The sequence below is a fragment of the Ambystoma mexicanum genome, chromosome 6p, assembly GCF_040938575.1.
Source record: "Ambystoma mexicanum isolate Mex_15411 chromosome 6p, UKY_AmexF1_1, whole genome shotgun sequence".
In the NCBI taxonomy this organism is placed as follows: Eukaryota; Metazoa; Chordata; class Amphibia; order Caudata; family Ambystomatidae; genus Ambystoma; species Ambystoma mexicanum.
Window position 1 is genome coordinate 480,755,859 of NC_090935.1, and position 27,512 is coordinate 480,783,370.

At 43.8% G+C, this 27,512-nt stretch overlaps 1 protein-coding gene across 2 annotated transcripts in view; it reads left to right on the forward strand.

Moving 5' to 3' along the window:
* MTREX (Mtr4 exosome RNA helicase) overlaps positions 1–27,512 on the forward strand; it is a 1,095,475-nt gene that overhangs the window by 4,535 nt on the left and 1,063,428 nt on the right. For both annotated transcript variants that reach the window (XM_069627280.1, XM_069627281.1), the window contains exon 2: positions 21,139–21,273. In XM_069627280.1, coding sequence (XP_069483381.1) covers positions 21,139–21,273 — 135 coding nt within the window. The remainder of the gene's footprint in view (positions 1–21,138; positions 21,274–27,512) is intronic.

Sequence of the window (27,512 nt, forward strand, 5' to 3'; positions counted from 1 at the left end):
GTTTTCATGGCTTGTCTTGGGAGTATAGCTCAGGGGCAACATGCTCGTCTTGGAAACACTGTGATGCGGAGCACCACAGTTTCAATCCATTGGTCCGCGCTTGGAAACATCTGGGTATTAAGCGCATCATATCATAAGGGGCATGCCACCTTTGTCCAATGCAAGCAAACAAATCCTGTCCAGACCTCCTGCAGTATAGCTCCTCAGAATGCTGATCGCTCTGAAATTGCTACCACATGTCTAGAACAAAATCCCGCTGCCTGTAACCCGTCCTGCCCCATGGGGTCCATTTGGTGGTTAACATCCAGGGCAAGGCCACCTTTCTACGGAGGGCAGTTTGTGGGGGTGGCTAACGGGACTTAGCATTCACTCCCCTGATCAATTGGTACCATACAAACATAACTGTGCCACTTAACGTTGTGTCCTTTAGAATGTGCTTAATGAAGCATTACATCCTGTAGGTCTTGGAGATTTTATTGCATAAAGGCCTCTTTTTTTCAGCGAGTGTTGTAGCATAAATTCCTTCCACACGAAATTAGTATAAAGGAAAGTTACATTAACAGTTATAATGAAATAAAATAAATTCGACAATACATAAGAAAAAAATACTGTTCTAGAGTATTTAAAACAAGCTAGAATAATTTTTATGATGACAAAAGGTTATAGTTTGCATCGCTTGGGGAAGTTACCTTTTTGGCATACTAGTGTGTGCTAACGATTTGTTCCTCGGGAATTGCTCCTGCTTTCTGGTTCATGCCTGATGCCCATCACTCCTTTTTGTAGATGGCTTGAAAGGTGGTGTGGAATAGCAGTGAAATAGGTACATATGGTATAGGGCAGGTATGGTCAGGCATACATAATGCAGATTTGTCCTCCTCCTCCACAGCAATGGAGGGCAGGCTGAAAAGGCCACACGGTGACGGAGCAGACTGCAGTGAAACTTTTTTAATAGAAAAGCACATACGTGTGGCACTCACTAGCAACGCAGAGGTGGCTAGATCAATTGTCAGTCTTGTAACTGTATTGCAGGTATATTGCTCAGTCCATCGGGTAGGGCTGCATATTTATTTGTGTCTGAACCTCCATTTCTGGTTGAGGTCCAATTTGTGTTGCTTTGTTATGGATTGATTTGGATTACTTCACCTCAGCTCACTCTCCTAATGTCTGCACAACAGAAAACGCCTGAATTACTTCTGATTGGCTGCATGTTTCATTCTGAAATTCGTCCAATGGGCTTAATCGAAAGTAGCTTTCTTGGGTGCTAGTTCCTCGGCAGGCTGAGTTTACCAACTTTGGTGTTGGTGCACAACTGTGGAATGTGGTCCTCCCTGCAGTTTAAAAACCACTTTGTTGGGCTCCCTGTGATTCCTGCTCGTTGCTAACTAATAATCCAGGAAGTATTTAAGTGTGACAGATGTTTAGTTTAATGAGGGTCTCAATGTCGATATACTACAGTAGCCTCTTTTTGAACACCGACTTTAATTTTATTTTTGCCCTTTCACGGGTCTGTCAGTTCTGCCCAATTTTACCCATGCTGTTTCTTGATTAGGCATGTTTCCCATAGAGTACCTAAAGGTTTTTTTTAGCCTTTATAAAAAAACTTAATTGCAAGAGCACATAAGTACAGCAATGGGCATCAGTTTGGGTTGGAGAAGGAAAAACTTGCTGTATCAAATAGAAGATGGTGTAAGAAAAAGAGTGACAGTATAATGGCAAGTGTTTTACCTCGGCTCCGATGCTGGCACCGGAGAAGACCACACCTGCCTCCGCAAGCAGGATGGTTAGTCGGGACATTCAGATGATGCTTCAGCTTTGTGGTGAAATGCCATGTCTGACCTAAAGATACTGTAGGAGTAAGGAGCCCATTAGAGGTAGCCCATAACTACAGAGAAGTCTTGATGGGTGGTTGGGAATTGGGGCATGGAGGCCATGGTGGCAGGTGCCATGTGTAAAGTAACTTAGTGTCCCTTTGGGCTGGTCCCAGAGTCCGTTAAGAGTTCCCTGAAGCTCCTCTCAAACCAGTCACTGTTGTTCTAGAGTTAAAGGTGATTGTAGTGTTTTGGCAAGGTTAGCAGTCTCATTCTTTCTGTCCTTCCGTCCAGACCTTGATTCTTGCAGATGATGGCGTCTTCCAATTTTTCTAAACCAGTTTCTTACCTGGGCCTCTCTAGGGTAAAAAGGATAGGTCATTAAAAAAGGTGAGCGGGAGACCCATACAATTTCAAGCTCAGAGAAAGAGGACCAGTCTATCCCGTACATCTTTTAGGAGCAATGTATGGTGGGTCAGTCCAGAATCACGTGTTTTATGCCTGCGCCGGCTGTGTTGCAGCTCCAAAATGTTTGTATTGGCTAACGTTAAACTAGCCAAGTAACACTAACTAGTAAGCAGATGATCAGGAGGAAATCCTAGAAGCCCCTGAGCCTCTGTGCATTCTGAACCAGCAGATAACTGTAAGGAAACCATCTGGGGGTGGTGGCCCTAATGGCGTGCTCCGTGGAGTTCCCACAGAGATTTCTCAATACTCAGGCTCTGGTGAAAAGGCTCCGTCAATGTTTGCACAGGAAGGCAGGAGTTTGCAAAGTGAGGGAGGCAAAAACAGGAAGGCTGAAATAGAGTGCATTAGAAAATAGGCACGAGTCTGATGACGAGACAAATAAAGGCTCCACGAACAAAGGACGGGGCGAGAAAAATGAACTGGAACGCCGTAGCTACGAGAGTAGCAACGCGTCTAGTATCTGTTCCTCTGGCTGCGAGGTAAGTCGCGCGCTGACGTTGGACGCCGAGGCAGAACAGCTATACTGCTGCATGAGGAAGCGGGTACCATAGAGGAGGATGCTGTCCCTGGAAGAAGGAAATCGCAAGGTTCCTGCTTCGAGGGGCCATCTTCCGCAGTGGGACATCATATTGGGGAAGGCCTAGTTTGGCACATTTTAGCGGTCTCCAATACCTTTTTGAGGCTTAGCTTCTATTGTAGGTGTAGGGATTAGATAAGCTCAATATGATAGGACTCGAGCGTGCCCTGTTGGGTCTAGAGGCCCATGCTAAGGAAAATCACCTTGAGATAAATGCTGCAAAACCGGTCCTACAGACATCCCCGACATTGTAAGAAAGAGCATAGACACAACTGGTATTCCTACGATCTGCGCCTACCTCTTAAACAACATATAATTTACCTACATTTTGCTAGTTATAATAAACCTCGAACAAAAGATCTATTTATAAAATTGAAGAAAAAAACTAACCCTCTTGTGTGTCAAATGAAAAAAAGAAAATGTATAACTATTTTAATGTATCGAGTGGAATTGACCAATTATTAAAAGTTTGACACTATACAAGCAGGGTTATTCTTAAACGGGAGTGTGCCACCTTACTTGCCAATAGTTCTGCATGCTTTACAGCCCTCATCTTGTCCAATATCGATTACTGCAACGTATTACTCCTAGAAACAACCAAGAAAAACATAAATTGCAACTCCTGCAGAGATCACATTACACAGCACAGGAGAGAAGTTCACTGGCTGCCCATACAAGCATGAATATTCCACAAAACGCTTACTATTGCACACACATGTCACCGCTAAGGCACCGATTTACTTAAATCAATGCCTCACTCAAAACAACACCAAGAACACTGAGTTCTAATTCTAACACTCACCTACATGCCCCTAGATTAAAGAACACGAGAACAGGAAACTCCAGCTTCACTGTTGCTGCCCCTAGAATTTGGAACTCACTCCCCAACATCTGTATCGAGCCCTCCCACCCACAATTTTAGAAACTAATAAAAACCTACTAACCCCACTGCTCTACGCAGTTATACCATTTAACCTATACCGCTGGACCAGAATGTATGTAACTTCGTTTGTACTCTTTATCAAGCACCACTACCTTGTAACCAAGATGTTTTTGTAAGTATTCATGTAACCATACGTTTTCTTGAAAGTATTCTTGAAACTTTACGCTCTGATACCCATGGGTTTGGGCGTACAATCGAATGCAATAAATAAAATATCTTTTTAATAGGCTTGTGCATAGTTTTCAGCCTGATGTGTTTTTGGTCTGGAGATGTGACCCTCTCCAGTAACGTGCAATGTCAGAATCAGCCCCTGCCCCCTTTGCTCGTCCACATCACACACGTGTCTATTTGTGCTTTTCTAAAACTAAGGGAATGAGGAATTTAACACTTTGCACAATTCTTATTCAATAGTTTGAATTCCTTTCTTATACATTTTTGTTGTGCAACCCACTTATCTGGCTATACCTCCCCCAATTGATTTTAAAGCACAATATCTGATGATGGTCTCATGACTGACACTGTGGTCCAAAAACACACTGCACCGCCTAGATTCCTATATTCCGTTTTAAATGGTATTGAATTTTACAAAGGGCATTGCGTTTTGGTGTCACTTACGGATTTGGTTTTACATTGTTTCTCAATACAAAGTACATTGTGCTTTAAAGAAGTAACCCCTCACTTTGTGATCCATGTAACTAGAAGAACACTGGGCATTTAAATACCAGAAGACACATTACTGTTCTCAAATGACATACCCCTGGATTCTCCCTACCCTTTATTTTCCCAGATTTAACCTGGTTCAATCAATATGGAGAGCTTGGGCTTGAATTTCTTTTAAAGATCACTTATTGTTTTGGCGACACTTGGAGGCTAGTCAGCATGGGGTCGGGTCGTTCCTTCAGCAAGCCCCCTTTTCAGGTAGCTGCCTGGAAACCAATTTCCAAACTTAGGTTTGTCATTTTCACACTGGACTGAAGTACAATCTGTATTGGGTCAATCTTTCAAATAAGATCAGGTCTGCTCTCTGATGTAATTTAGGATTGCACTAGTCCGACACACAGGTAGGTAATATAAGGTAAGTTTATTACTTGTTACAGCGCCATCCTTTACTTCGCTAGATGGTAAGAGAGCGAGCGATTTACACCGGCACATCCCACCCGGCCACAACAGTCGACCCCAACTGTCAAACATAGAACGTAGCGCTGAAGTCATACACTGCACGTTCCAAGCTACGCGCAGCACCCTCACGCGCACCTCATAGCCCACACATAATATACATGCCGACACATCCTCCCCCGTTCATTATCACAAGGAAAAAGCATTTTGGGGATGATCTCCTCTTCTTCTTTATACCGCGCCATAGCCCGCAGGCATCGGGGCGCAAAACTTAAAACATTGAACTTTTAAAATGTAATAGCTGGTTTACTGAAACAGGGTTGTTTTCAGGCTTTTCCTGGAGACCTCATAGTTTGCTTCAGTTCGTATTGAGATGGAGAGTTTATTCAATTTTTTTGCAGCAGAAGAGGGGAAGGATCTGCCAAATCGTTTAGCTCTTTCATCTGTCGAATGATAAGGTGTGAAGCACTGAGCTCAGATACTATTTGCTTCAGATATAATGGGGCCTCTCCATGCACACATTTATGAGTAAGAGTCAGTGTCTTGAATTTCTTTTTCCATGGGTAGCCAGTGAAGTTTCTTACGATACTGTGAGATGTGCTGCTCCCTTCTTGTTGTGTTGAAAATTATTCTGACCGCATCATTCTGGACTATCTGCAACTTTTGGATGTTCCCTTTGCCTGCGCCGCTCAGTAAGGCGTTGCAGTAATCCAAACGAGGCATAATTATGGCCCGGACCAAGGTCTCGCATTGTTTGTGAGATAGTAATGGATTGAAATGTTGTAGAAATTTTAGATGGTAATGCACATTTCTAGTCACATGTTTGACATGGGCATCCGCTTTTAGAGAGGCTTCAAAAATGTTGCCCAGGGTTTTCACCTTTTCAGCCACTTTTATATCGCAGGAGTTGATCGTAAAGCTTATGTATGATGGGTCAAGTTTCTTTCTAGCCTGGGTATATCCGAAGACCATATGCTCAGTCTTAGAACTGTTTAAGCACATCCATTTCTGTGTGATCCACTCCTGAATGACCAAGTAAATTTGGGTAAGTCTTTTGGTGTCCTTGGTATAGTCCCCACTGGGTTCCATGACCAGTTGGAAATCATCCGCGTAAAAAGGAAACTCGTTCCTCCAAGTTTATAGGAGTCTTGTATAGATATGAAATAGTATTGGGGAAATACAGGCTCCCTGTGGCACTCCATACATCATATCAATAGTCTGAACATGCCGTGCCCCAGCATATATTGCTTCTTTTGCCCAAAAAGGAATCCATCCATGCCATGGCATGTTTTGAACAGTTTCCAACTTTTGCTAAAGTTTCCTATAGTCTGGCGTGATCGAGATCGAACGCTGCTGAGAGATCTAATAAGAGGAGCAAGCCCATTTTCCCCCCTCATCCAAGCGACTCAACATTTGTGTTTGCAGGTCCAACAATGCAGTTTCAGTTCCATAATTCCGGCGAAAACCAGATTGCTTATGGTGAAACACTGTAGTAAATTCAAAATGGATCTGCAGTTTAGTAGCCACTTTATCTAGTATCTTTTAAAAGGAAAGGGGTATATGTTATTAGGCGTAGGTTTGAAGGATCCTTCTCACTAAACCCACATTTTTTAGCAATGGGAGTAACCACCACTTCCTTGATGGATATTGGTACACAGTTATACGCTAAACAAGCGTTTATAAAACGTGTGGAAAAAAGGGGCAAAGATGTTATGCTGAATGTTTTTTGAAGGAAGGGTGTCGCCGATACAAGTGGTGGATCTGATATTGGCAAGTATGAGTAAGGTATCTGACGTGGTTATCTCTTGATACTTAAAGTGCTCGCGCTCTCTCTGTCGGGCGCTCTCTCTGTCGGGCGCTCTCTCTGTCGGGCGCTCTCTCTGTCGGGCGCCCTCTGTCGGGCGCTCGGGCGCTCTCTCTGTCGGGCGCTCGGGCGCCCTCTCTGTCGGGCGCTCGGGCGCCCTCTCTGTCGGGCGCTCGGGCGCTCTCTCTGTCGGGCGCCCTCTCTGTCGGGCGCTCGGGCGCTCTCTCTGTCGGGCTGTCTGTCTCTCTCTCTCTCTCTCTCTCTCTCTCTCTCTCGGTCTGTCTCTCTCTCTCTCTCTCTCTCTCGGTCTCTCTCTCTCTCTCTCGGTCTCTCTCTCTCTCTCTCTCTCGGTCTCTCTCTCTCTCTCTCTCTCGGTCTCTCTCTCTCTCTCTCTCTCTCGGTCTGTCTCTCTCTCTCTCTCTCTCGGTCTGTCTCTCTCTCTCTCTCTCTCTCTCGGTCTGTCTCTCTCTCTCTCTCTCTCTCGGTCTGTCTCTCTCTCTCTCTCTCTCTCTCTCTCTCTCTCGGTCTGTCTCTCTCTCTCTCTCTCTCGGTCTGTCTCTCTCTCTCTCTCTCTCGGTCTGTCTCTCTCTCTCTCTCGGTCTGTCTCTCTCTCTCTCTCGGTCTGTCTCTCTCTCTCTCTCGGTCTGTCTCTCTCTCTCTCTCGGTCTGTCTCTCTCTCTCTCTCTCTCTCTCTCGGTCTCTCTCTCTCTCGGTCTGTCTCTCTCTCTCTCTCTCTCTCGGTCTGTCTCTCTCGGTCTCTCTCTCTCTCTCGGTCTCTCTCTCTCTCTCGGTCTCTCTCTCTCTCTCGGTCTCTCTCTCTCTCTCGGTCTCTCTCTCTCTCTCGGTCTCTCTCTCTCTCTCGGTCTGTCTCTCTCTCTCGGTCTGTCTCTCTCTCTCGGTCTGTCTCTCTCTCTCTCGGTCTGTCTCTCTCTCTCTCTCTCGGTCTGTCTCTCTCTCTCTCTCTCGGTCTGTCTCTCTCTCTCTCTCTCGGTCTGTCTCTCTCTCTCTCTCGGTCTCTCTCTCTCTCTCGGTCTCTCTCTCTCTCTCGGTCTCTCTCTCTCTCTCGGTCTCTCTCTCTCTCTCGGTCTCTCTCTCTCTCTCTCGGTCTGTCTCTCTCTCTCGGTCTCTCTCTCTCTCTCTCGGTCTGTCTCTCTCTCTCTCTCTCGGTCTGTCTCTCTCTCGGTCTGTCTCTCTCTCTCTCTCGGTCTGTCTCTCTCTCTCTCTCGGTCTGTCTCTCTCTCTCTCTCGGTCTGTCTCTCTCTCTCTCTCGGTCTGTCTCTCTCTCTCTCGGTCTGTCTCTCTCTCTCTCTCTCGGTCTGTCTCTCTCTCTCTCTCTCGGTCTGTCTCTCTCTCTCTCTCTCGGTCTGTCTCTCTCTCTCTCTCTCGGTCTGTCTCTCTCTCTCTCTCGGTCTGTCTCTCTCTCTCTCTCGGTCTGTCTCTCTCTCTCTCTCGGTCTGTCTCTGTGTCTCTCTCTGTCGGTCTGTGTCTCTCTCTGTCGGTCTGTGTCTCTCTCTGTCGGTCTGTGTCTCTCTCTGTCGGTCTGTGTCTCTCTCTGTCGGTCTGTGTCTCTCTCTGTCGGTCTGTGTCTCTCTCTCTCTCTCTCTCTCTGTCGGTCTGTGTCTCTCTCTCTCTCTCTCTCGGTCTCTCTCTCTTATAAATATATACTGTCTTTGTGCATTGTAAATGTTTTCAGAGCGATCTTTAGCCCATACTAGTTCCTTTGAGAGTTTTTAGGTCTTCCGTAAACCTTTTTGCTTGTTTGGGTATTCTCCGATTATCCTTGTTTTGATTGGTGCAACGTCTTCTATCAGTTGGGAGATACCTTTCCACTAAAATTGAGGTTTCTGTCATGGTTTCTTCCCCGGTATTATACAGCGTCTCACCTGGGGCATTTCCCTGAGCACAACCCAGAGTTACCTTATCCTGGTTATCTAATCCTCCCTTGCTCGTCCACCCCCAAGGTTGGGATCTGAGAGCGCCCGGCCTTCCTTTGCCACCTGTATAAGGGATTCTCGAGGTCTTGCAGGGAGAATACCTTCAGGTTTCTCACAGTATATAAATATAATAAAGTGTGCAGAATTTGGTATCTATTGCTTGTAGCAGCAAAATGTAAAAATTACACATTTTTTTTCCTTCAGCTGGTACATGCCCCACATTCTCCAGTTGAACGCTATCCATATCGCAGCAAAATGTTGTTTTCTTGCTTTGTATAGAATTCAGTAACCTTTCCCTTGACCTGGTCTAATGTGGTTTTCATGGGAGGCGTGGAGTTTGCTGCAAAGGTGCCCCAATTCATAATAGAGCCCAAGACCATACATCTGTTCTTCCAAGCTGCAATTTAGAACCGGCTTGCACACGACCAAAGGTCTTTGTATGGGCTCCTTATGTTTTGTTGTTGTTAATTCCTGAGCTGGTTAGGGGCAGCAAGTTGAATCTGTGAACGGTTTCCATTTTTTATTAGTATTTTTATTTGACTATTTTTTTTTTTAATTTTTTTTTTTATTTTTACTCTTTCGATCTCCTTCAGTCACAAGACTCTGGCAGGTCACTTTGAATTTCAAATGCAAGGGTTCAGAGTGAAATGTATCTATGGTACAACGAAATAGAGCTTTAAGTGGCCCCTTAAACAACACCTGACCACGCACTAATTCCAACTGATGCACAGATCTCCAGTACAGTGCTACTGTAAAGTTGCCAGATGAAATGCTGGCTACCCACGCTCTGTACAGTAGGACTGCCCTTTAAACAATAAAATAAATACAATACAAAATACATTTGGTTTCCTGGATGACTTTACATCTTTTGTATTTGATAAAGTGAAACCATTGCAAATCCACTTACTGAAATGATACAGTGTAAGGCCGCAATAGGCCTTGCATTTTACAGTACTCCAAAACACAAAGTAAAGAGATCCTTTGAATGCAAATCGGATTTAATCTGCAAGCACACTTTCTTGACACACGTTATCCAAACTATAAGAACATAAGAAATCTAGTTATCTTTAAGCTTCAGCGTTGTGAGAATGAGTGTTGTGAGAATGAGTGAGTGTTTGAACGCTGAGGCTGGGTTCTTTTGTGAATAATGTATTGCAGCTTTTTGGGCCTTTAAAACGTACAAATATGATTTCCATATACATTCTGTGGCCTGCATATTCCTTGGCAGTAAATGTTCTCCAGAGGTTTGGGCCTATCTTCGGATGGGCATATTTCATGTTTGGTTCTCATCCATGTCCTTCTGAACTGTCAAACAGCGGTTGACAATAAAAGGTGAAATCTGGTCTCGGAAATGATTGCTATCCAATATTTACTGTGTTGGGCATGGGTATCTTTACATTTGCAATGGCATCCTTCTTAAACATGGCAGCAATCAAAGTCTGCAGTCAACACAAAGCAATGCCTCTTTCGCTCTGTAGCGAAGTATAAGGAAGGCATGGTATCAAGGTAAGACAGACACAAGTGACCACAGATGAGGGCCAGCTAGGACCATCAAGTAATGATCATAATGCAGTCCTAGTGGAGCCTCGTCAAAATAAATGGCCTATACTAAAAACCTACTGCAAATCCTTATTGCTAAGTTTCAAATAGTGTGGGGTAATGTTCATGAAAATAAAAACAAGTGTACACAAAATGATGTTCAGGCCGTTGGCATCCCTTGCCCACATCTTCCCCATGTTTTCAGCACAGGGCAAGGAAGTTTACTCAAGCATAGCACAACTTTTAGGCTTCTTCGGCACGAGGATCCAGTTCCATTACAAGCATCAGGGCCTTATATGCTCAAGTCTCTTAGGTTATCAAAAGTCTCTGGCTTCAGAGGACCTGATGTATCAAACGCACGTAAAGTTCCTTTCTAAGCATTCACGTAGAGCAATTCACTCTTCAGCTGAGTTCGGACCAATTACAGTTCATATTATTGAAGACTTTCGAATGTTCACAGGGTTTGGCTTGACCCGTTGCAGGACCACTTCGATATCGCAGTTCACAATTTTACACTCAGTTGGATACCTAACAAGAGTCCTTCAAATCAGCACCCACGTGGTGCTGGACTACTGTATATGGTATCTTGGCTTTCAAAAACTCCTTAGATATTCAATTATATTTGCTTCGATCATCACATATACCTTACTCTGTTCTTTACAGATTTCTTCCTACAATTTAACCCTTATGGTCCTCTTTAATTGGATAACATGTCGTACAATGGAGGGGATGCAGAATAACTCTTAAACCATAATAAGACTGACTCAGGAAGTTGGCAAAAAGTCTTGACTGTTGTTTAAAACCGGGCGTTACACAGACGTTGCACAAGTTCGCTCAAAGCATTTAATAAAAAACAATTCTTGTATAATGAAAATGCATCATACATGTCATACCATGTGGCAAACTAAGAAAAATCTACAGTGGATTATGATAGGCTCGAGTAACATCTAAATATACTTTCTATAAGGGACTGGGTTGTGATTGATTCTCTATAGTCTGGTGGTCAACTTATGCCCAACCCTAGTGCAAGTCTTCTTCAACTGTTATAAGATACATAGTATACCAATGGTTCTCAAACTATAAGGCCCTTCCTTATACAGCCTTCTATCATTGGTAGGCACGTTTGTAACGTTCTGGAATATTTCGCTCACTAGCAGCATGTAAGCTGGCACACCAGGTGTCAGTGAGTGGACTTAATGGTGTTTCCCCACCCAATTAGCCCATATTTTTAATTTCTCACGCCTTCGATTGTCTTTGAACTTGGCCTTGTAGTATCTTCTTGCTCTAGGGAATATATGGGAGTGTGAGCACACAGTATCTTAAGTTCAGTGCAGCATGCCCACTTTAAATTTTCATCCACAGCTCACGTGACTGGAGACTGAATCAGTCCATATTATAGCATTTTATTGTCTTGAATGAAGGAACTTGGCGCCCATGGTGTTCCCTTCTTGCAACTTAACAAGGGATGCTTCAGCACGTTCACTGTTCTTCAAGGACTGATAACTAGTTCTTGGCTGTTTCAGCCTTTGACACCAGGCCAGACATCCCTTATCGGTCTTTCCTCGATCTTCAACTAATTATTTGCTGTGACACACACACAGCCATTCATCCTCCTTTCTCCGTGGGTTTGAGCTTACTAAAATTGTGACCTCGAATGTCCATATTCTATGTAATGGCAGCACCACCTGGTCTATAGCCAGCCTTATGATTACTTGGTCTACTTGCATTGCTGCATATGTAAAATTTAATGGCTTGCATTCTCTGCAGTGTTGTTCACACATGCAATCTTTATTCTGCATATGAAAACGTGCTCAATTCTTTTATCGTCATCGGGTTCTCTAAGGGGCTATGCATCCTCTTCTTTAGCTACCCTTTTCAGTGTGTCACGCTTGCTTCTTGTCACCGCTTCTCTTTCTCATCTTCCTATTCCTTAAGGGATATTTTCCAAGAGATTGTCATCGGGGATACATCAAATATGGTTTTCTCAATGGATACCTAGTCTCGAAGACTCTCAGCGGAATAGTCTGTTACTAGCATGGCACTATGTCTGGCTTCCAGCATACCGGTAACGGGGGGTGGAGGGGTGGGACTTCCTGCAGAGGCATCGCTCGTCTGCACAATGTTGCTGCTTGGAACCTTGGTTCTAACACAGACCGTTTTATACTATTAGTCTCCCTGATGCACCGGCTGTGCTGACTGGGCTGGAGCGGCTTGGTTGTTGGAGCCAAGGACAGTACCACAGCGGCAATTGCTCCTTCCCGCCTCAAGATATCGATGCAGGAGTGCCCCGGATACCTTTGACACACAGTGCACCTTTCTTGAGCTTTAATTCCCAGTCATCTGTTTCTTATCCCTGAGGGCTTGTGAAAGTCGCAGTTTTATTCCTCTGGGAAGTCCAAGGGTAATTCCCTCCTTGCAACCCTTTCTGGCCTTGTCGTCTAAACTGCCATCTTGGAACTGCTGCTTCCTCGTTTGTATTGCCTTGCTCAGTGTGCTTTTGTGCTCTGCCTTTTTATCCATGTGGGAAAGTGTGATGGAATTCGGGTGTGTGTAATTATCAGTAATTGCCTGACTCCGCCTGACCCTTGTATTGGGACATGTCAGGTATACGGCATGGGTGTTGGTCCGTTGTCGCTTACAGTGAACTGTCTGTGAGAAAGTTTTTGTCGGAAAAGGGGATAGGATGCTTTTGAAGGGAATACTGCGCCTCACTCTCTGGTGTTACACTTCCAATCCCAGAGGACCTCTGGTGATCCTCCTGCACTAGTCCACCCCCAGGAACTGGATCCAAAAGCAATAGCCATGTCATGGCGACCTGGATGACAGATCCCCGGGGACTGGCGCTTCAGGTTTCTCGCATAAGCTTTGTCATTTTATTTACGGCCATCATACATTGCTTCAAGTTCCGGACGGTACTACCTTTTTGGGTTTTTGATTTAATCTTCTTGAAACATACTGTGCGACCTTGGAAACATCTTCCTAATGAAATAGGGGTGAAGATTATGTTCGAAATCGATGATTACAGAAACCTTGATGCACTGGTTCTCATAGTGTGAAGAAGCTCATCATCTTGGGGATAAGCTGTTTGCGAAATGCGTACATAATGCACAATTGGCAACGCTTGCTGGAAGGCACTGTGGTGAATCCAATTTAGTCCTCATGGATACCCCGGCGGTGACCTCCGATGTAGCATGGGGACGGCAGCCGCTCCTGACTGTTGGACCTCTGAGGGAGGATCACTTGGGAGGAGACCACTACCGTGCAGATGTCATGACTTCATTGGATGAGATCCAGTATTCCCCATCCCCACCCTCCCATTCACACGAGGAAGACACTCTTTTGCCCAAAACCTCAATGGCCTATTGTCAATTGTTTGTTCCCCCTTGTAGAGGAATTGGAAGAACCCTCCTCCCCCCACCACCACACACACAGGTATTCTTTAGGTCAAAAACCCATTTATGACAGACCCGCAAAGCTCTTGCAAACCGCTTCATTTCTCCTGATATACCTTTTTGTGCAAGGGTTCTCTCGTGTATAATCACTGAGGAAAAACTATGCTATATGTCCAATGACCTCCATGGACACCAGCTCCCATAATCACTGCAGGACTGAGACCGAGACTGAGTAAAGAGCACAGGCAGGCAGACAGACCTTTTGGAACCTACACAAGTTAACCACCCATCAAAAGTGTATAGTGCCTACAGCAGTGACCTGTAGATCACGTTTGGGAAATTAAAGGGTGGTGTGACAAAGGGCAGCAGCAAATGGGTCGAAACGTTATGAAAACCACGCAAACGCAACAAATGTCGCACCTTCCCACATGTGTCCCGACGAAAATGGTACCCACAATCCCCAGCCAATTGAAATTGTGTGTTTTCTCCACCCAATATCACTTTGTCGGGGATTGTGGGTAATACATTCTGGCCCGATTTTGCGCAAGTCGGACCTCTGTGGATTCCCATGGGGTGTTCTGTTTTTTTGGAAATGCATGGGGTTCCCCGTTTTCCTTGGTGGCTTTGATACCCTAGGCCCAAATCGGTAGGTTGTCCGCATGAGCAAAATTCATGAAAAGTTCCTGTGTGGAAAGGCTTGGGGTTACCCGTTTTTTAGGCTTTTCCCTTTGCGCCCAGGTAGGTGCACCCACACATGTGAGGTACCGTTCGTCGGGACACCTGTGGGAACGTCTGAAGGTAGGTCATGTGTTGTTGGCAGCGTGTTTCGCCAGGTGGCCAGAGTGAAATGTCTGACAATTGAGTTTCTTTTGACCAAATTTCAGAGACGTTTCCCTTTAACACGCCGCCAACAACACATGGGCTACCTTCATGCGTTCCCACAGGTGACCCAATGAGAGGCAGACCTTGTATGTGTGGGTGTTGTACCGGAGTGAGAATGGGTAAATCATTTGTACTGTAAGTGCTCTCAGTAAAGAGTAAGTGCTGTCAGTAAGCCCATTCACATGCACCTTTGCTCACACTTCTCATACATACAGGTCACAATGCAGTGGGACAGACTAGGTGTAATTTAGCACAAGGAGGGACCTTGTTGTGAGCAGTAATGCCACGACAAGGCACCCACCATATCAATGGCCATTCATACACCTTTCGTGTCTGCAGGCATCCATTTCAGCAGTCGCACATCTAACAAATCACTTGCGCCAGAGCAAGTGTAACTATAGTCTTATAGCATGTGGACATCTGCTCACAATGCAACAGTCTCTCCAAGCAATAACTTTCACATAATTTTCCAGCAATTGCATATCAACTGTCTGCATTCAAATGTCATGTGTCTGCAATCTTATCTGTACACTGCTAGCAAGTGCACATTGGCTCACTGGCTACCTGGCCTACAGGCGCTGTCTTTCACACCAACGTCCGTATGCCCATAGCAAGTATGTTGAAACATTCATATGTGCAACTTTACCCACACTAAACACACACCCTCTAACATGCTAATCATTTCTGCAGTGCTGTGAAATGGTATTCGGTCATTGCATCAACAACCAAAGCATCGACAGCCAAACCATCTAAGAAAAAAGCATCTTTTAAAAAAAAAACTGCATTTTTCGATGGTAAAGGGTTTAGGGTGTTTTAAAGGTTAAAAAGAGGGTTTTGGGAGGGACCCCCATTTAAAAAAATGCATTAGATGTTTTTTTTTTTTTTTATTTTTTAAATGGTATGGCATTGGATGCTTTGACTGTTGATGGAATGACTATAAACCCTGGGAAAGTGCATTCACAGAAATGACATCTGCATGTTCTACGTAGCTTAACCTCACTCACACACCAATCGTATCCAAGTAATTCCTACAGAAGATATTTCAGTTACACCACACATTAGTTGAGGTAAAACAATGAAGGCAGGGTGGTACGAGATACGCAAGACACTGCCGCCATACAGATGGTGTCAGTGGTACTTTCACTCAACATATACACTTGATCCCATATCGTGCTCTCTTGCTAGGAATGAATTGCTTGAACACTAGCCGACCTTTGAACGACACCAATGATTCATCAATGGATATGTTCGCTGAGTGAAGTGCTTCAGAAATGGCTGAAGCTTGGAAGAGCCTATCAAAATGTGGGTCAGTTCTGGGTAATGCTGCAGAGTTATCATTGAAATGCAATACGTTGCAGTGCTTGAAAGCGAGTTCTACTCATTGTTGCTGGGGAAAAAAGTTGCTGAATATACTGCTACAGTAGACCGGTACATTGAGTAGACTGCTTCGGCGAGATTCCTATGAGCATAATGAGACCCCAACAATTTTTCATCTCAACATTTGTTGTTGGAACCCATGAATGTGCTCTAAAATGGGGTTTGAGAGTGGGGCCCAGTGACCTCAAGAACTGTGCAGCGTACAAATTGGTTTCCTGAACCACATCTGCAATTAACCCATCATCAACAAAAAGATTAAAGTCAATAGGCTGAAACCCATCTGTATTCACTGTGCTCACTGAAATATCAGTGAAAGGGGGCACAACAGGCTGAGCCATTGCTGGAGGCACCCACTGCGACTCAGCAGCCATTTCAGGATCTGGCACATTCCTTGCAGGGCTAAATGAGGTGCCACACGATACACTCGGCATGGGGGAGAGGACCACTCGCCCTTTCCATTATAAAATGTCCATGGTGGTCTAGTTGAGGGGGGGAAACTCCCCCACAGCTACCCATGATTTTTTTTATTTATTTCTCCATTTTTGGATGTGGGTCTTTGCCTAGGGGCCAGAAGGGTACCCATGTGCTGCAGGGGGGCCCAAACCTACAGCCTCTTGCTTTGGGGTAGAGGGGGCAGTTTACCTTGTATGCAGCACCAACTACGCCCACATCACAAATGCATCCATTGTGTTTCAGTGGCCTGCGCCCGATCCGCGACAAGCAATGCCTCAAAAATGGTGTTGTTGGAAAGGGGAGAGTCTTCCCCCTTTCCAACGACACCTCCCTCGAGCTCGTCGGCTCATAAAAGTCAGAGATCGAGGGAGAGGTAGAAGGGCTCTTACCTTATCTCTTCACCGCGGCAGCTGAAAATGGCTGCCGCTGTGAAATTACTATCAGTTTCACATCGGCGTGCATTACGCACGCCGATGTGAAACTGGATAATCCAACCCTCGGGTTGTGAGGCGGGACCGCCCCCAATCACATAGCCAGGGGGTTGGATTACAGTTTTGTGCTATTCCCTGCTTTCACCTTTAATTCTGGTCACTGCACTTTGCACTTTAGATACAAATTTGTTTTCCATGCTGCAAGAATGATTGTTGTGCTTACTACACATTGCACACTGAATACGGGCTTATGCACTTGCCACTTAAGAGGCAGACCGTAATCTGCTGGTGCGATACTTAGTAAGGTGTTGCTGAGTACAAATTGCTAACTTTTCCATATGCATACAAAATGTATAGGCACTTGCCGTGGTACACCAGGCACCTTGGAGACTCTTCATTCTGCATGGCATGCTAAGCAGTCTTCTCTTTTCTCTTGGATCTTTCTGCTTCTTTCGAAACTTGATCACACACACTACTGTCTGCTCTTTCCTCTCTTCGCTTTTCTGGCTCTACCTTAGCATGGTTTAAGTCCTACCTATACCAGAGGACATTCTGTCTCCTGGCGGGGGCTTCTTCTAAAACGGGTCCACTTACCTTTGGTGTCCCTCAAGGTGTCTCCTAGCTATTCCATCTTAGATGTTAGACCACTTTTTAGTACTTAATGCTGCAAAAAACAGAGGTGATTTTCTTCCCTCTATTTCTCCTTCTCTGTCCCCTTCACAGCATTTCCTCATTCTGGCCCGTAATCTGGGTTTCTATCTTGATTCAAATCTGTCACCATATTTCCTTATCTCCCCGTTCCTGTCTAAAGAAAGCCTGTCCTTTCATGACTTTTAAAGCCACTCAACTATTGGTGTCTGCTCTAATCTTCTTGCGGCTTTTCTACTGTTCTGCACTCTTTGGACTTCCTCTATCTCGTCTTGCTCCGTTGAAATCTGTATTAATGCTTCTGTTTCTTTGCTTGCTCCTCGTGATTCTATTTAATCTTCCTTGACTGTTCTAAGATGGCTCTTTCGATCTCAGTTTAAAATTAAATTTTCAATGTCTAGTTTCTCTCCATGGTCTTGCTCCTCCCGATCTTCTTATTGCATTCTATTCTCCCTCTCGTCCACTTCATTCTGCTTCTCATCTTCTCATAGTTCCTCACCCCCTGCCCCGTGCTCAATCTCGTTTTCACTTTCTCTTCCTTAACCGCTTTGTACTAGAATACTCTCCCACTCTTTCTTCGTTCCATCACTGTTTATTTATCTTTTCGGGTATCTCTGTGATCCTATCTCCTCAACTGGTTAATGCAATCACCAATATATGCTTTTGAATGTCCATTTTATTTTTTATTGTACTGCGCTCGGAATTATGTTCTGCGCTTTGGTTTAAGGCGCTAATATAAAACCATATAAAATACAAATACCACTGTTTGGGCAAAATATTGGGAGATGCAGAATTCAATCATTACTGCTGTTCTTGATGCATCGTATTCTTTCTGATCTCGCAGGTCACTGTGCTTCTGTATTTGGCTAGAGGAATGCCCATTTCATACCACCCCTACTTTAAATGGCTGACGCAAGGTTAACCTGATCACTTACAAATGAAGAACTAAATACTATGGTGATTTTGCACTCTCGACTAACTTACCAGTTGTTAAGCACCCCTGTCATGTGACATTGCATTTTATTTTAATGTGGAGCCACCAGGGATTGGGTAATGTGAACAAATGTTGCCAGATGCCTCCACTCCCGGGCATTCAAATTTGAACTAACGTAAATGAATAGACTCAATGTTCATTTGGTAACCTGGACTATGGCTAATTATTGTGCTTTGAGCCTTGTGGGAGTGCAGCTCATACGCTGGTGAAGAACACTGGCAAAAAGTGTGTGTGTGTATATATCCTTAATTGGAAAGATAATTTATCAGCATATATGCATTGCTTCCCATTGTGTGGTGTCTATCTCGCTCTGTTTTGTGGCTTGATGGAGCACATTTCACTGTGGCTGTTTTGTGGCTTGATCTAGATTTGTGGTCTTAATTTGAACTATTTATTTATCAATTAGATATACTTTTGTGTAGAGTTTTATTAAAATACTTGCCGGTGTATCTCTCAATATAGAACTTTTGATTCTCTAGTTGTGGAGTATTGTATTGCGAGATGAAAGTTAGAGTAGACCTACACCCACGAGAGCTCTGTAATGATCTACTTAATTTGAGGCATTCTTATATTTTGCTAGAAAATATATATTTTTTGGTGGCCATTGAATATTGCGAAATTATTTTGGCAGGATGAGTACATGTTTGTGACTAATGAATGAGCGTGTCCTAAGCTGTGAAGGCTAGTATCACCAATATATGGATTGTATTGTGATTTATATTTTACTTTTACTATTGGAGGCTGCCTGGATTTTTTTTTCTCTACATTTACACACCTGCATGGGTGTCATAGGTTAGCTGGGATCTGGAACCATGGATTTGATTGAACCTATATATTTATTATGCACTAGCACTTTATGCTTCAGATATCTGATTATTTGGGCACTTGATTCCAAGATTAAGTTAATTTTTTTTTTCCCCCTTGTAGATTAGTTTGTTGTGGCGTTGAACCAGTTTGTGTCCAAGACTCGTACACCTATGGACTTTATAATTGGCTTAGATTCTAGCTATCTTGAGTTCCCTCTTTTTTGCCTTTCCTTCTGCGTTTGGGATTTGTGCTAGTGCTGTATATTTTAATAGTTCAGGAATGCTGGAATGACTCTTCAAACAACTTGTGACATGGCTTTTAAAATAATGGTGCCCGACTATGGGGAATTGAATTGGGACGGAACATGTGTATGGACTGTTCCGCCAGGACTTTTGTCCTCTGTTTCTCTTCTAATGTGGATACCCATGTATTTGATAATAAATCGCGGCCGTGCGCCAGATCGAGTGGCCTGGATGTTATTACCTGCGCCCAGTTGCACAGAGCTTTGCACCGAAAACTGTTTTCAGAGTGTTTACATTGCTATTTATTTCGTGTCCATTCACGCAATTAACTTTTACATTTTACTGACACTCCGCAAGTAATGTCTCACTTCAGCGATACTAAAAAATTCTGTATGTTGCTCATTTTATGTCTTATGTACAATTCTGGTGACAAAATATCACTACACAATTGCTACATTTTGTTTGGTAATCAACAAACTGCTAATGAATTTCTTTTAAACTAATTTATGGCTTGGTTTGGATTAAAAGCATGCTGGGAGATTAACAATGTTTACTTCTATGAAAAGCAACCTCCCATTGAGTGTTAATCTCTTGTTTAATGCTTTCAAAATGCCTCCCGTATTTGTTAGAAGTGTAATACTCCCTGTTAGAAATGTCGTCTGGTGCTCTGCTGAAACGAACCAACAGCTAACATCTTGGTCACGTTCTCTTGAAGGTACCCGAGACTGCTTTATAATCTCAATAGACACATTCATATTTTGCGTGCCTGTTAAGTTTAGGTTTATAGTTTCTACCTGCAACTGTAGTACAAGAGCACACAGAGCTAGTACTTTGTGGCATTCCTTTATTCGAATCACTAGATTGGTATACATGGGGATGGTGCATGATGGCAGAATCTTTTTTGAGAACTCATCCAAAGCCACAGCCATAAATCCATATCTTAGTCATTTTTACTTGCGCTTAGTCTAGACTCTAAAATCCAGACTTCCTTATGCACTTGTGTACCTCTGACATGTTTTTAGATGAAAGCTGTTGTTTTTGTTAACTATTTTATTTGCTATTACACAACCAGTGGCCAAAAATGTGCATGTTACTAGCCAGCCACAAAAAGTAACTCGCCACCTGAAACATGCATATACAATCGCCTTTTTTGTTACTCAAGAGGCGATATCATTAGCCAATGATGAGTGCACATTTTGCACCCTGCTCAAACACCATGTGCCACTTGGTGCCGGCATACCGCTGAAGATGGTTAACGTTTAAAGCCCAGTAGTTGGTAAATGCACAAATTGCATACAACATGTGAGGCCAGTATCATTTTGAGACTCTGGGTGCACCTTTGCCCTGTTTCCTATGTGTTAGTACATAAACATGATGGGTGGCAAAAAGGGGTTGCACTGCCTACTTAACTGCAAATCTACACGTGTATGTATGTATGATACGAAAACATAAGATTTTGTGCGGTCTTGCATTTCATTTGTATATTGTGATTACTGTGAAGAATATTTTTTCTTTTGGCTAGAATAACAGTTTAAACATTGAACAGTGAGCTGCCATCTCCTGCTCATGAGAATCCTTCGAGGGAAGAAATCTCGTGGACACATTTTTGACTGCCTTGAAGTGAAGAAACTTGAACCGACAATTGAAGCATGGACTATTTTTGTGCATGTTTGTAGTTTTTGCTTGCATAGTCTCACTAATGTTTGTAACTTATTTTTAACAGAAAACGGTCTGATGGCAGGCCTCAACCAGCACCCATTGGCACCACTGCCAAAAACAAGAGGGATGTTGAACTGGACAGTGAGGATGTCATTTTTGGAAAGAAACAGAAACTGGATGCCTCTTCAGAAGACGTAAAGTAAGGATGAACTATGTGTTTATCAAGATTGCAAGCAAAATTACTTATAATTGGAATTTGATCTCTGTGGATATTGTCTAGCAGATGGTGTTTACTGAAGAGGTGAAGGTGCCGGTTACATGTCAGGTGCAAACCGGTTTTCTGCCCAGTATTTTAACGGACAATTGTGCTTTTTTACTATTGGAGAGCAAAACGGCACTTCGGCCCTGCACTATATCCTGCGCAGGTGTTCTAGGCAGATCACTGATGGGGGTAATTGTTTTAGATTTTACTGCTATCAGGAATTTGCAATGCACACAAGGTGTCGCCTGTGCCATACTTATCTAGAATTTGATTTAATCCAGAGTAAAAGTGTTAGATATTCAGCAGTAGGTGCTTGCAAAGTGAACAGTTGCTAAATCAGAAATTAATTGGACAATGGTTGTCTAGTTTTACATTCTTCATTGTAATACTTCGTTTTTAAGGATTGGTACTGGAAGGCTGATATGCACAATTTCTTTAATTGAGAAGCGGTATAGTAGTGCGAGAGCTTTGGTGCACAAGCTAGTCAACATTACCAATAATTGGAGGAGAGAATTTGACAGTATCCTGTCCAAATCAATCTTGTGAAGTGTTGATTACGTTTCTAATTCGACCCATTTGGGTGCAGCGTTTTGGAGGCCACCTTATTATGCGCACGGAGACATGGGATTTATCCAAACCCAATAAAGGTAGGTGTTAGAAAAGGTTCTCTTTTATGCAACTTGACCCCTAAACCCCTTCCCCCGCCCCCTGACCTTTTACGGAGAAGTGAAGCCTCTTCACTGCCCTTTTTAATGATTTGCTCATTTGTTATTGGGAAACTGACTAGTCCGTCAGACTGGAAAACTGTTTTCCCTTTTGTCTTTTTACATGTTATCTGTTTGGCTTACTTTTTCATATTGCACACATCCCCTTTCAAGTCAGAGGCAAACATGGATACCTTTTGTATCGCCCTAGAATTACACCAAATGGATTTTTGGTTACTTTTGAATGTGCACAAAGAGAAGCTGGTGGCAGCAGTTACATTTTAAAATGTTTGCTATATTTGTAGTTGGCACATTCGCGTTTACCCTGTTGTGACTAGTGTCCTTAGATGGCTGTGCCACAAGATTTCTTTTGTTCTTTGGCCATTTTGTTATTTGGCAATTTTCCTGCCTTCTCTGGTCAGGAACTACCTTTTTATGGTCGTGCATTTGCCCGTGAATGCTGTTTTCGGAGACTAGTGCATGCCATTGTGTATGGGCTCAGGAAGTGGGTTGGGACTGTCTGGTCCCAATCCACAAACTGGTGCCATTATGTCTAGCGTGCATTCATGAGTCTGCCTCACAGTGGGCCATGATTGGACCACTGCTGGGGTTCATGTGTGGTGCATAGCCTTGCTATTGGAGGGGTTGAGTTTGATCACTCACTGGAATTTAGTGAGTCCTGCAGCCATTCCAGCAGATGAGATGAGGAGCCGAGAATCATGTGTAGCTGTGCGGACGACCTAAGACCAGAGGACGAATCCTGATGAGCCCTGCCAACCATTCCTGCTGTTGTCCTGGTGAAGCCCTGCTGGACTACTTGATCTCAGTCCCTTGCTGGTGATTCGACCCTTTGGACTGGTGGGACCAACTAGTGGGACCAACTAGTCTCAATGCCTTCCTATGATCCTGGAACCTTCAGAAGTGCCCTTGGACCAACCGCTGGACTGACAGCTCTGTTTTAGGCTACCATGCCAGAAGCGTTGCCATTCCTCGTTCTGGCCCAGCGCTTCTGTGTTCTTCAGCTCATTCGACAAGTGGCTTCCTGCCAAGTTCCAGCGTTGCTGCATTGACTGGTCTTGTTCTGGAAGGCTTCCTTTGTTCGACTGCGAAGATGCCTGCTGTTGCCCCTGTGCAGTTACTGTCGCTGGAACCAGCCTTCCCCCATATGATAGTGTACTGCATTACTTCACTGGTATCCGTGTTTTTCTTTTTTTAATTTATTTTTTACAAAAGTCACTGTCGGTACTTTTTGGGGGGGGCAGGGAAAGCCCACCCAGGGTGAGCAGGGTTGCACTTCTTAGTATCAGCTTGAACTACCTAATGCCTAATGGATTGGCAGAGTGGCAAGCAGCCAGGCTTAGTCAGAGGGAGGGGGGGGCTCTAGTTTGGTACAAGGACCTCGGAGCGTACCATGTTTCATGAAAACACTTGCACACTTTTAAAAAAAATACATTTATTATACACTCTTGAGTACACTGTTGCAATTCTAAATTCAGGTTAGTACTATAAATCAACATATATACAATATAGGATCATTTGCAATACTTTCAATGATAAATCACAGATTTTCTTTGGTAATCACTTCAGAGTAGCTTTTACAGTAGCGAATTGCATAGTAAACCAAACAAATATATATGCAAACTCTTAATAACTTATAGTCCACTCAAAGTTCAGACTGGCCCTTGGCCCCAGTTGCTGGAGGTTGGCCAGGAAAAGGTGGGAGGAGGTCGAAGTGTTGAGTACTAGGGTCTAGCAGGGATCCTCTAAAGTTGCAGGCAAGTAAGTTGGTGCTTAAAAAAGTGTGCAGGGGGGTTAGGATGACCCCCTGAGTAGATGCCCCCAGGACCAGTGTCCAAGGGCAGGCGGCCTTGGCGCAGAGTGTATAAAGGGTTGTTCACCACTACCCCCACCAAATGTTACTATATGGTTACGTGAGGGGTAGCAAGATGCAAGCTTATCCCGCAGTCAACAGGATAACGCAAGCAGGGCCTCAGGTAGGTTGCATCAGGGGTTAACCGTACCTTTTGTAGGAAGTAGCCGTTGCTGTAGGCCGGTTCTAGCGGAGAGGCGACAGCGGACCCTGTTTCCTGTTCTTCGGTCTTGGCGACTTGGAGATACTTGGGTGGATCTGACGACAGCACTTGTGCAGAGACAAGTCCAGCGTTGGATCTTCGAGGTGAAAGCTTTTCGGTGCCTTTCACAAACTCGGTCAGGCAGTTGTTGGTACTCTCTCTGGTGAGGTGACTCTATCTAAAGCTGGATTTGGTTGTTGCAGTCTTGGAAAGGATTCCTTCGAAGTTTCTGGCGAAATGGCGGTTCCGGAGTAGTTGCACAACTATGCAACACAGGTATTGGAGGTTTGCAGGCCTTGCGGGGGTGGGGGGTCACATCTCTTCTTGGGAGGGCGCTCATTGTAGGCAGTCTCTAGACTGATTAGACCCACCAGTCTCTGGGATGAAGTCCTCTTCTTCAGATCTTCCCTGTCGCTTTGAGTGGTGAAGTTCGGACAGCAGCTGCGACTCAAAAGGCTCTGGTAGTCGTTGGAAGTGCTGGCGACGTCCTTGTCGGTTCTCCTCTTCGGAATCTTTTTGTTTCAGTGGTCGACTGGGTTTCTTCACCAGGACCTCCACAATTTACATAGGAACACCGGCATGAACCATTCAAACATGGGGATGGCTGTCCCAAGGCCTAACTGGTTTTAGCCAAGCGCACTGTAGGGCGAGAGGCAGGGAAGTTCTGGTAGACCTCCCCACTTCCTGTCCAGCCAGGCACTTGGGCTTTCCATGTAAAGCTCAACGAAGACAGAGCTCCCCCACCCCCACCTAGAGTGGTGAAAAAAGGGATCCGAAAGGACAAGCCGGGAAATGATGAAAATATTTTTATTGCTAAAGTAAAGCAATGTAAGAACAAATTCAGTCATACACTTATATATTACTTGAGTTGAGCGTGAGTACATGCTGAAAGCTATTGTAGGAAAATTTGAAAAATTGTCTGGTCTTTGGTGCATTCAAAGAAAACCACCACCACCACAATGATCAAGAAAGTCCAATATTGGAATCTAGCTGGTAAGATAATTTTGCAAATCTTTATGCAAACGTCTATAGTAGGACCGATTTTTAGATTATGGTTCCGGGGGAGTGGAGTCTTGATTTTGACTAGGATGATATTGAGAAAATCATTCATAGTTGTTGTCTTATCTCGCGCTTGGGGTGACAATGAGCTTTGTAACCACCTTCTTAAATCGCATCCTACTTTCTGGGCCTCTACCTCCTTTAACTTGTGTTAAACCCTTATTCAAACCTTATTGGGAACGTGGTCCTCTACAACTATAATATCCATTTACAAGAAGGGATTAAAAACGGAACCTGCTAATTACCTGCCGCTCGCGCTGCTGGACACAGATTCCAAAAATGGTGCGTCCCTAATGCTGATTGCATTAAAAACTGGGCTGAGTTTTCCAGCAACTTGAAAGTTAATCGGTGGAATTTCAGCAGAGTCTGGGGTCAACCTCATCAGGATTGTTACTGGACCTTTTGCAGCAGCTGGTATGGCAGAGAAGGATTGAGAAAATATCTGGTTAGCATTGAAATTACTTTAGTTTTCAATAAAATAGATCGACAGTTAATAGGGGAAGAATGAAAAATTGAGCATCACATCCATCTAGTGAATGTTTTAATTTCATAATAAAAAGGGCTTAGCCAACAGGAAAATATTACTGAACCTAGTCCAGCTGAAAATGGTGTGCATCACGGGTGTGTCCTTGCCCCCCCTCTTTAATCTCTATTTGGCAGACTTGGGCAAGCTTTGGAAAATCTGCATTTGTATTGCCAGTGGGCTTTGGTTATAAAATGCACTGGATTACCTATGCAGATGACCTTGTGTTATTGGATTGTAGCAGAGTGTGTATATGTTGAAAACCTTTGAGAATAACTCTGAAGAAAATTTATGAATAGCTAATACTATAAAAACTCAAGTCTTAACCTTAAGAGTAGGATCCAAAAACGGAGTACAAATTGGGTTCTGAATGGAAACAAAATTGAGGAGGTTTCCAAATTTAAATATCAGGTTTTTCAAATTTAAGCTTTTCCAGGGAAAGAAATTGTTGGTTGATTGTGTACTTGAAAGAGTGCAGTACTAGTTCCCAGATGGAATACATAGACGTATGGAAAGTTCTCTTTTTAAAGCCCGTCATCAAATTTTATGAAGCCAAAGTTGATACAAGTATTTATGTCTGGAAATGAATCGCTATTTGGGGGATTGTGGAAGGTTTGTTGTGGAGAAACGTACTTCGTCTCCCTAAAGCGGTTACGAAGACGGTAATTTGTCATCAATTAGTCATTACTTCCTTGAATATGAAGCTGCTTTGGAAAAGAGTACAGCTGTGTGAGAAGTTAACTAATGCCCCACAACATTTGATGTCTGGTGTTTTAGATATTAAACAGTCTAAACAGAAACTAATTCTTTCATTACAATCTGTTAAACCCAAATAAAAGGAAAGTTACTGTTCAACTTGGAGGAAGTAATGGCAAATTTAGCAAGATTTAAAGGAGGATTATGGGATTATGAATGGTCATATACTTGTGAGAAGTGGCATTTGGGTACGTGTGAGTGAAAGAGGGCAAATGGGGAACGCCTGGTAAAGTTTGCTAGATCGGGTCTTTGCTTTTGACTTTTATTGCTTTCTAATGAAAATATCTTATGAAAATAGGGGTGTTGGGTCGAATTCTCAGAAAGTTTCTAATTCCCTTCTATCTTCGAGACCCCCAACTCTTTTGCTGGACTTTGAATTTTTATCCTGGGGAGAGTTAGACCTTTTTCCCACTCGTATTTTTCACTTGTATGAACACTGTTTCTTTTGGTTTTGGAGTCTGACAGTTACACTATCTTACATTAGTGTGCTGTAGCGGTTACTTGTTATCAGCTTGGTCTAGTTTCTCATGTAACATTTGTATTTTACTCTTTCTACAATTAATGGCTGGTGGCAGTGGTTTACTTTTTTCTACCATTGCGTGTTTCTACCGCGGGCTGCAATTGCAGCTGCCATAAAGTACCCATGAGTGCCCATTTTGTCAAAATAGCCCGGTCTTCTTTTTCCTCCATTTCTTGTTGGAAAGGCCTTTTAAGATTTACTCGGCGCTAAACCAGGTTTGGTCCATTAGTTCGGTTTGTCTTTGACATGGTTCACTGCTGAAGCCCGGCTCAGGCTCCAGCGTGTCTAGCAGGGCAGGAAGTGAGGGAGGTTCCTGAAACTCCCTGTGCTTAATCCCCTTGGCTACAGGAATGCACCCAAAGGCGATTGGCCGTCTGGCTGTCCTTGGAGGACAGCCACCGTGATGTGGGAGTGATGAATAAAAGGGAGACACTTGCATAAAAAGGCAAGGTCTTTTGCAAGGAAGGCAGAGTCGACCACTGGACGAAGGAATCCAAAGAAGAACTTGGAAGAGCAGCTTGCTGCAACTCCTGGACCATTGG